Source organism: Liolophura sinensis, chromosome 1 (assembly GCF_032854445.1).
Source record: "Liolophura sinensis isolate JHLJ2023 chromosome 1, CUHK_Ljap_v2, whole genome shotgun sequence".
Classification (NCBI taxonomy): domain Eukaryota; kingdom Metazoa; phylum Mollusca; class Polyplacophora; order Chitonida; family Chitonidae; genus Liolophura; species Liolophura sinensis.
This window is the reverse complement of record NC_088295.1, coordinates 26,699,292-26,709,378: the sequence shown is the minus strand read 5'-3', so window position 1 is coordinate 26,709,378 and position 10,087 is coordinate 26,699,292. Positions and strand designations below refer to the sequence as shown.

Here is a 10,087-nt window from a genome sequence, read left to right as displayed (position 1 = left end):
TTCATGAGTTTAAGCACAGTTCCATCCTTAGTTTGAGCAAAGGTCCATCCTGAGTTTAAGCACAGTTCCATCCTGAGTTTAAGCACAGTTCCATCCTGAGTTTAAGCACATCTCGATCGTGAGTTTGAGCACAGTTCCATCATGAGTTTAAGCACAGGTACATCCTGAGTTTAAGCATAGTTCCATCCTCAGTTTGAGCACAGTTCCATCCTGAGTTTAAGCACAGGTACATCCTAAGTTTGAGCACAGGTGCATCCTGAGTTTAAGCACAGTTCCATCCTGAGTTTAAGCACAGTTCCATCCTGAGTTTAAGCACAGTTCCATCCTGAGTTTGAGCAAAGTTCCATCCTGAGTTTAAGCGCAGCTCCATCCTGAGTTTGAGCACAGGTACATGCTGCACGACCTATCTTGTTAATACTGATTTTGCCACATCATGCATGCAAAAACCGCCCTGTCCCAGAATGCAAGGTTTCTGTCTCCGTGTACAAACTTTTCCTATTATTTTTACATTGCTGTTTTTTAAGCCAAATCAGAAGACAATTATTAGAAACAGCTGAACAACACTATATAGGGCAGTCCCCATCAGCCCACTTGCCTGCGGAGCTGGACATGCGTGGATCAATTGTAGGTTGCGACCGCTCCCATATAAGTGAAAAATTCTACCCCATGACATTGAACAACAATTAGATTAATATATAAATTGTGAGGCAAAGCAAATTTATCGACAAATAGTTATAAACAGAAAAAAAATAATAATACGTTATAATCTCATACAAAAATCCTTCAGTTTGTTGAATACAATACATCAAATGTTTAACACTCTATAGGTCATTCACTGCTATATCTATTAATAAATACCAGCATATAATTGATCTAAAAGCAGACTTTTTATGGCAGTGACGGCCATTGATTATGAATACATTAGTGGTACACATTTAACGTGCTGTCTTTTCGCAATGTGTAACCATACAATTCTTGTTGTTTCTGTCAAAAACAAAACAAATTTAAAACAGACACCCTCACCTCTTGCAAGGAGCCAGTCACCATATGTCTACACCAACATGCGGCCTAAAACTGCAATCAAACCAATCAAATCCTGACTGGGTCACCCTACTGTCCTCATGCAGCGGGCCGAAACCTCCCGATAAATTCGAATGCTGGAGAACGTAAGCTCATCCGACCAAAGCGTAGTTCTTGACACAGTCAATCGACCCTTGGTATTGAGGTCGGGGGTTCGAGTCCAGCTCCAGCATTACCTGGTTGAAGTTTTCATGTAGTCCCCAGTTTTCGCCACTCATAACCTGTCCATTGTCATATGTACCTAAATTTGTTGTTTCCTTAAATATACCTAGGATTACTGATTTTACTTCATTTTTATTTATATGTATAATGATGTGCTACTTATGCAATATTTAAACTGGTGCACGGTCTTATTAGTTCTTTTTATTGTTTACGGTGTACCTTATGGGATATCAAGCGCTTCATATCCAATAGCTCCTCCGCGGTGTGATTGCGTGGTTATAGACATGTGTGATCAATATATGCTTGCACCATCAAAGATCCTCTAGACCAACATAGGATGTGATCGATATTATGTGAGCAACTGAACACTGATCAAACACAGTAACACAGATCGCTCCTGCCGAAAACACGGTACAGGTATTGTGCGCATTGACACAACTGAAACCAGAGGCAATATATGCCTATATAGTCTTTTCAACATTATAGCTGTCTGTGTAGTTATCGGCATGCATAATAGATAAACCTTATACTGTACTGAACAGACAAGAGTTATTCAAAGCTTTCCAAAAAGAATATCGATTTTTTATTAGTACAGATGAAAGAAAGTTGTCATGGAAACATATTGCGTGTGTATCCATGATGACAATTTATGTCCAACTGCTAGTTTCACTTCCTGAATTATTTATTTATGTATGTATGTATGTATACCCGTCTTTTACGTAGTTCTTAACAATTTTTAAGTCATATGACAACGAGGAGTCATTATGCGTGTGTACACTTACCATGTCTTCTTGGCAGGGCGAACCCATGCTGCCAAAGAGACACCGCCACTGTATCATGTTGAGGATATTACCCAGTCACATTATACTGACACCGGGCCAACCAGTCCTGTTTCCTTGCTCTAACATCTCAGTGCTGAGGGCCTATCACAAAGCAGCAGCAACTACCTTTTTTAAAGTCTTTGGTATGACCCGACCTGGGTTTGATCCCAGATCTACTCACCTCGAGGTAAACGTTTTAACCATTAGGCCACCGAAAAGGTCACATGAATTCTTGAACAGGCCAAAACCTGAACACGTACGGATGGCAGGCAGCAGATTAAATATTTCAGCTCATGAGAATCTCCATGTTGCATCAGATAAAGTAAGGGTCAACTGGACTGAGTGGTTAGCGTGCTAGCATATTTAAGGACTCAGTAGCCTCTCACAACGTTTACACCAAATTTACAATTTCACCCACTCACTCTCACAACCTTTGCTGTTCGTGAGGTCTGTCAGCATCCTTCGGATGGTCGTGGGTTTCTCCCCGGCCCAGTCCACCTTCCTCCCACCACAACGCTGTCTGCCGCGTAAAGTGGAATATTCTCGAGGATGGCTTGTAACTGACCTTGAGCAAAAAATTTGTAAATGTCCACACTCCCATTGCTTCTGCGTCCTTGGTGACAAAAACGCGGTCGACGGCGTTTATGTGACCGTTTCCGCCGTCTAACGTTCGTGGAAGACCACTTGTCTTTGAATATGGTCTGCATATCACATGATTGTGGGAAAGTTTGTCAGTAACTTGTCAAAAGCTCGTGGTTTTCTCTAGGCACTCCAATTCCCTACTCATGAAACTGACCACTATGCACAATTGAAAAATTCTTGTGTGTCGCTTTAAGCAAATAAAGCAAACAAATACAGCTAAAAAACTTATTTATTTTTTTTTAATTAGAAATATTTACGTGTTAATATATTTCATTGAGATTGTAACAGGCTGTAGGGCTATATATCCCGCTTGGGAAACGGATGCTAGGTATTCCATTTTAATCTGGTGAAGTGTACATGGGCATCTGCGCAACGAAGATAAAGATATCTAATAATCTGTGAACATGAATGGACATTCTACTTTTGTACCTTATGTAAATGCTAGAAGTACGAAGTCAAATATATGGTGTTTAAGTGCTACAATTGCATGGTTGTGCAGCAATGCCAGAAAACTGTAAACAACAATCGGGGCGATATCAACAATTGATTATCAATCACTGACAACAAACTGATAGCTCTGTATATTTCACCTATTTCGGTTGTTATGTCCGCTCTATATACCATTACGCAGAAAATGTTCCAGATCTGTAGTCGACTGCACAGAGTATACCAGCTGATCCTTCCAAAAAGTCCAAGATACTCTGCTATGCCCGAAACGGACATTCCATCAAGAAAATCCAAGAGTCAGCGCCTGTTGGACTTCATGTCACCAAGCGAAAGAGTGTTACGGGTACACCGTAAGAACTTTGCCTGTGCCCGGGCCCTGCGTCATCAAATGGAGGAATACGATGCGGAATGCCGGCGAGCGCTCCGCAAAGTGGAACAGGAGATCTTTGAAGTGTACTTTGACGAGTATCTGCCACTGAAGGCACAGGCCAGGTCAACGTCCAACTACCTGCAGCATCTGAACACCGTCAGTTACATACCAAATATCCACATGAGAAACAGCAGAGCCAACGTTAAGTTTCCTTTGATCAAAAATAGCGCTAATGCCAAGGCTTCGGGTAAAGGTAGACAAAGTGTTTTGAGAGACAACCGTTTGACAGCGTCCGTTACGAGTACGGAGATACTGCCTTCCGTTCTGGAAAATATGAACCTTGGCACTCCGGGTGGGAGGCCGAGTCCGGAAGCCCGGACGTCCAGTCCGCTGCTTGTTGCCGGGGTAACAGAAGAGCGGCTCCGCATCATAAAGACGGCTGTAGCTCTGTCATCTCAACCCCCACCTCCCGCACCCAAAAAGAAAAAGAAGAAAGACCGCAGTAGAAAAATTCCCATCATAACCATTACCGAGGCGAGTGGAGAGGACATGTCCAAAACTACATTTGTGGACACGACAAAGGTGAGACCCAGATCTGCAAACACACAAAATCTTCTCAAAGACAAAAGCCCGACTGAAGATACCAGTGGACTTACTAGCGGAAACAGTGACGACAATAACGTAAAAGCAAAGTTTCCCAGTACAATTGTCAAGACTCTTCTAAAATGGCAGCCGTCGCTGGCTCGAAACAAGATCTTGAACGACGATGAGACGGATCTAGAAGCCAGTGTTTCCGACATAGGAAGGGGGAGCTCTGAGACACAGTACGGACCACCTGAGTTTGCTGCGGATGAGGACGGCGTTAGCTCGAAGAGCAGCCGCGCTTCAAGTCCAGCCGAAACCGGGGAGTACAGCTCCCGTGAGTACGGCTCCACCGAGGCCACATCCAGCGGCTTGTCAAGTCCCATCTTAGACATGGAATATGGACATGACTTTCCGGATGACGCCTTCAGCTCTATGTACTCTTACTCACAGTCATCTTTCATCAGTACTGATGAAGGGATGTAAAGATAGGATTTGAACAATATCTTGAATCTCTGTATAGCTCTGTGTTCACGCTCAATGGCATCCTTAATCCGCACTGATAAAAACATGTAAAGACAGAATTGGAAGAAAAATATATGTATGTACTTGAATTCCTTCATATCTATGTATTCATACTCAATGTCATCCTTGATGAAGGGACATAGACAGAATTTGAGCAATATCCGTACCTACTTGAATTTCTTTAGCTCTAAGTACTCACACTGAATTAAGCACTGATGCAGGGATTTTAAGACAGAAATTGAACAATATCTGTATGTACTTGAATCTTTCCCAGAAGACTTGGATGACACATTCCAGCTAAAATATCAGAATTTCTGTGATTTTATCAAACATTTGACCATAACTCTGATGGATTTCATAATTCACTTATGCACTATTTGTGTTACAAGTGTAAGAGGAAATAATTATGATAGAACCAAAAACCTAATATTCACCGCTGATGTAACCATTAACATCATCAAATGAAAACCATTAACATCATCCAATGAAAACCATTACAATGTCAATCAACTCTCTCGTTTCATTTGTTTATTACATTTCTTTAACAACACGCATTGGCAAAACAACTCAAGGTTAACATGTTTTCATATTGTCTATTTCTGACAGATTCAGAGTAATATGTAGCACAAATGATGCAAGAAATATGTGCATAATTAAAAGTGTCCAAATATAAGTTTCAATCCAGCTACTGTTATCAAATGGAGCTCTTCATAATCACTACATAGTACACACATCAATCATGACCATCATAGAATTTAGACAGAAAATCTGTTGGTCTGGGATTTGTTGTGTCACCAAAATACTTCATTATGTGTGTTTTCTGTTTCCATATCTCCACTGTTTCCACTAACTCCATCTGGCCCTATAAATCACACAAGAGAAAAATCGTGTTAGAATTAACATACATTCATACAGAATCCTGCTCCCACCAGTTTCATATCAGAACGTTTGAAAGGTAATTGGGCAGGTACTTTAGTATTCTTTAGGTGTAATCGGATTTCCTTCACTTAAATTCATAATATAATTATAAAATGGAAATTATCAAATATGAAAACTGAAAATACCTTGGACCAGTCTTCCCCCAATAGATAATAAATGCAACTATTCCCTGGATTAAACTGAATACATGTTTCTTGCATAAACTTCAATCAATTGGTTACTGATATCTGAAGTGTATCGGTTGAAATGCAATAAAAGAACTGAGAACTTAGCACCGTTTTCTATTAAAGGTGGACATGTACTGTTCATTCCTGCACAACATGCAACTGTTTCTCAACTGAAGATTCTCATCAGAATTATGGTCATTACTAAATATTTTAAGGGCAGACCATGTACATGCAGTACACATTGTTCTCCTGCTTGTGCCCTGAGCAGACAAGTAAATATATAATCACAGACAAGTAAATATATAATCACATGCTATTTATTGGGGGTTTTTTTTTGTATTCTACTGGAGATGGACACCATACTCAAGAATGTTTCGCTTATTTAAGATGGACATGTTACTAAAGCACAAACACACTTCAGGGGAACTACTGCTTCTCTATCTAGTAAAAAAGAAAAATCTATCAAGGTGAACCAAGTCTACTCAATGTTACCTTGATAACAAGGAGGTCAATAGTCCTGATGTCTGTGACATTTTGTGTTTGTCAAACTCCTCTCGCAGCTTTTTCCAGCACTGTTTTTCTGTGACAGGAATATCATACTCCTTCACTGTAAGAAATGTTTCAAATTGTTACTGAATTAACTATACATATCTTCACACACAAAAAACATTATAATCTATGTATACTACTAAGTCAGATGAATGATTTTGAGGCTAAAGGCATCTGTGACTCACTAGAAATAAAAAAATCACTCTCTCTTGTTCATCAGATTAGCCCCATTCACCACATTGTTGTCCCTTTCACAGTTCAAATTCTGTGTCTTAAATAGTAGACAAGTACCTTGTGTTTAATGAGCTCATTGGTACCCTGAACACAAGTTTATTTGTGAAAGTGACATGATGCCAAGTAGATTGTGAAATATTTGGATATATCCTACTCATGACTGTTACTCAATGCAGTACTCAAGAAATTTTAACATGTATGATCAGTTTTATGGGTAGATGACACCAGTGGGCTAGACTCAACTACCAACCATTTACAAATTACTGACAAACTTTCCCACAAGGGATGTACAGTAAAGACAGGCACACCTTAATGGTGAAAGACAAGTTGTCATTAATGAATGGAAGCTTACAGGAACAGCCACAACAAGCCTCATCAAAGTTTACTGCCAACCAATTCCTAAAAGCAGTGACAGGAGGGAAATGCACAGCCTTCCCATCCAAGGCCGGTTTTGAGTCCTCACCTTGTGTGTCCTTGCAACTGAAGGCACATGCCTCTAGCTGTCAGTGAACAGACAGCAGAGTAAATTAGCTCTAACTCATCAAGTGCACATCTTCGTCTCAACCCTACCCATCGCAGCATGAAGTTTTGCACTCCAATAAAATATCGTTTCTCAAGAAATAAGCCTCCAGGATGACAGTTAGCGCACCTTTGCCATCAAGTTTCAATGGAAGCTCCTGGGCAAGTCTTGGTCATTTCAAGAAAACTGCCATTTACCTCATCGTTTATATGTGAATCGTTACCCCCAGTAAAACTCATGATCTTGATAATTAGTAAAAATGTAGTTCACCTGTATGACACCTTGAAAAAATAGCAGTACCACATAGCCTGCAGGCTTTTTCATAAGAAATGATATTTTATTGGTGTGCCATTATAACACTATAGATCAGGTGGAAATGGAAATGGAAGATGTTACAATGTGCATTTGATCATGAGAAATGAAATGTGTTGAGTCAGAACTACAAAACACTGAGTCACGCCAGGTAGGAGTAAGCTGTAGTTATGCCCAGGAGTGAATAGCAAGGTAACATTTAGAACAATGGTACATATGTTGGTTAATTAACGATCAGTTCATTAACATTTGTGGCTAGTCATGGTGGAAGAGTAGTCTGGCTAACAGCACCAGCAAGTGCATCAGCTTTTTAATGGAGAGCGTTCTAATGCTGGTTACGAGCCATGTATGGCTGAAAAAAATGACCTTAGAAGTTACATGAATTATCCTTCTTCAAAACACGAGCTACATTTCTATCAATTTAGAGACTAGTTGGAGATTGCTCTGACAGTAGTTTTAGCAAAATTTTGTTTGACCATATATGGCCCCAGACCAAAGTCAGAAAGTACTCCATTTAAAAACCTGATGCAGTTGCCATGGAAATGTTACAGCGCTATTAAATTATCTATCACGGCCATAAGTTAGCGCACACTTATGTTCCTTATCTGTGTGATGGTCAAAGCCCCCACTGTACTGACAGCTCTACAATATTTGACAAGGGCAGCTGGGGCCTCCGTGGCTCAGTTGATTAGCGCGCTAGCGCAGCGTAATGACCCAGGAGTCTCTCACCAATGCGGTCGCTATGAGTTCGTCCAGCTCCTGCTGGCTTCCCCTCCGGCTGTATGTGGGAAGGTCTTTCAGCAACTTGCGGATGGTCGTGGGTTTTCCCCGGGCTATGCCCGGTTTCCACCCACCATAATGCTGGCCACCGTCGTATAAGTGAAATATAAGTATAGAGTACGGCGTAAAACACCAATAAAGAAAGAAGAAAGACAAGGGCGTGTAACTGTCTCAGGTTTTTAAATGTAGCGCCCTTTCAAGGTTTTTTTTTTTGCCAAAAGTAATGTACGTCTATAGAGCAATCTGGGACTATTTAGAGACATATTCTGTCACTGCTTTTTCTCGTCAACTGCATGCAGAACTGTAGATTATGCGCTCATACACCATTTCTACACTAGTTCAATACAATGTTTGGGATGTGTAAGGCTGGGGGTGCTGTCTGACCTTAGTTGAGTTGGATTAAACATTGAGAGGTGTATTTTCAACAATTTCTGATATTTAGATGCCTCAATCGTTGAATTAAAAAATGCAGTAGGTCCATTTCGCAAGGCACTTTACAGAACGAAGTTGGCCGCTAAATCTGCCCCAAAACAGCGGCACACGCAGATTTCTGGTGTCAACTGGGAAAAGACAGGTCTTTCAGACTAGTTATAAGCAGAAAACCTGATGAAGTGTTGACGTTTCTCTCTTATTTATTTATTTATTTATTTATTTATTTGATTGGTGTTTTACGCCGTACTCAAGAATATTTCACTTATACGACGGCGGCCAGCATTATGGTGAGAGGACCCCTGGCAGAGCCCGGGCGAAACCCACGACCATCCAAAGGTTGCTGGAAAACCTTCCCACGTACGGCCAGAGAGAAAGCAAGCATGAGCTGGACTTGAACTCACAGCGACCGCATTGGTGAGAGACTCCTGGGTCATTACGCTGTGCTAGCACGCTAACCGACTAAGGACTTTTCTTTCTTCAAAATCATGGTGTGCGTGCTCAACCAATCAGGTGCATCCAAAATCCAGATTGTATCTGATCCCACGGGCAGAAAACATGGATATCGAAGGTGAGTCATGATAGTCCCAAGTCCTGACTGGAGCCTTTAGAATTAATTTTTCTCACAAGACTAACTAGGCAAATTATTCTTTTACTCTACATCTACATCTCTGACGACTGATGAAATCATCACTAAAGTCATCATTAAGATTGGTTGCTGGTTGCGTGGTCTTCTCTTGCTAGGTCGATTTCCGTATCTTCTGGTGCACGCATCCAAGATTTAGGTACATCGGACACCAGAGTTATTTTGACGAGCGAGAAGGAAATACTTTCGTGGATTTCAACAATATTTTGACTATGGAATGGATTTGCACTGGAAGAAGTGCTAACAGAAGTCCTATTCTCATTAATCCCCACCAGAAATTGGCGCGTGACAGTTTTGGAGTGGATTTAATAGCCAACTTTCTTCCGCAAAGTGCCTTGTGGAATAGACCCACTACGTTTTGGAAATAAACGATTAAACGTTGAGCCACGTAACTATCAGAAATTGTTCAAAATAGACCTCAACGTTTAATTTAATTGAACTAGTCTGCCGTCAGCTCATTCAAGAAGCTGCATTTCACAACGCACACCTGAAAAGGAGGTCACCGACTAACAATAGACAGCAACCTAGTCTTTACAACAGCCCAATGTTTCTTAAATACCGTCGAAGGGGCGTAAAGCGATAATCTCTCATAAATTTTCAAGTACCGGTTGGTTGCACAAGATTATCGGGATTCCAAATTTCGTCCGTGTCAGACACCGAAGGCTGTTCGAACAACATATCTGCTTAGTTCTTACCAACATAAGGGATTTGCCTGTACCAAGCCTTGTACAAGTTTAACACACGTAAGCGAGCTTCATCTCTGTTAGTTGACAAAATGGGCTTCACTTGTTTAAAGCCTTCCCTCAATGCCCTTGACGACATTTCGTTTTTGAATGTTGTTGTCGTTTCAGTCAAGCCAAATGTCTAATGAATAGAAAAAAG

At 40.9% G+C, this 10,087-nt stretch overlaps 1 protein-coding gene across 1 annotated transcript; it reads right to left on the bottom strand.

The window, feature by feature from the left end:
• Nucleotides 1–4,041: 4,041 nt before the first annotated feature.
• On the bottom strand, nt 4,042–10,050 carry LOC135482017 (NADH dehydrogenase [ubiquinone] 1 alpha subcomplex subunit 6-like). The gene is given in 4 exon segments (XM_064761831.1): nt 4,042–5,491; nt 6,228–6,268; nt 6,271–6,342; nt 9,901–10,050. Coding segments are annotated over 4 exon segments (369 nt in total). The 5' UTR covers nt 10,028–10,050; the 3' UTR covers nt 4,042–5,362.
• Nucleotides 10,051–10,087: the final 37 nt, after the last annotated feature.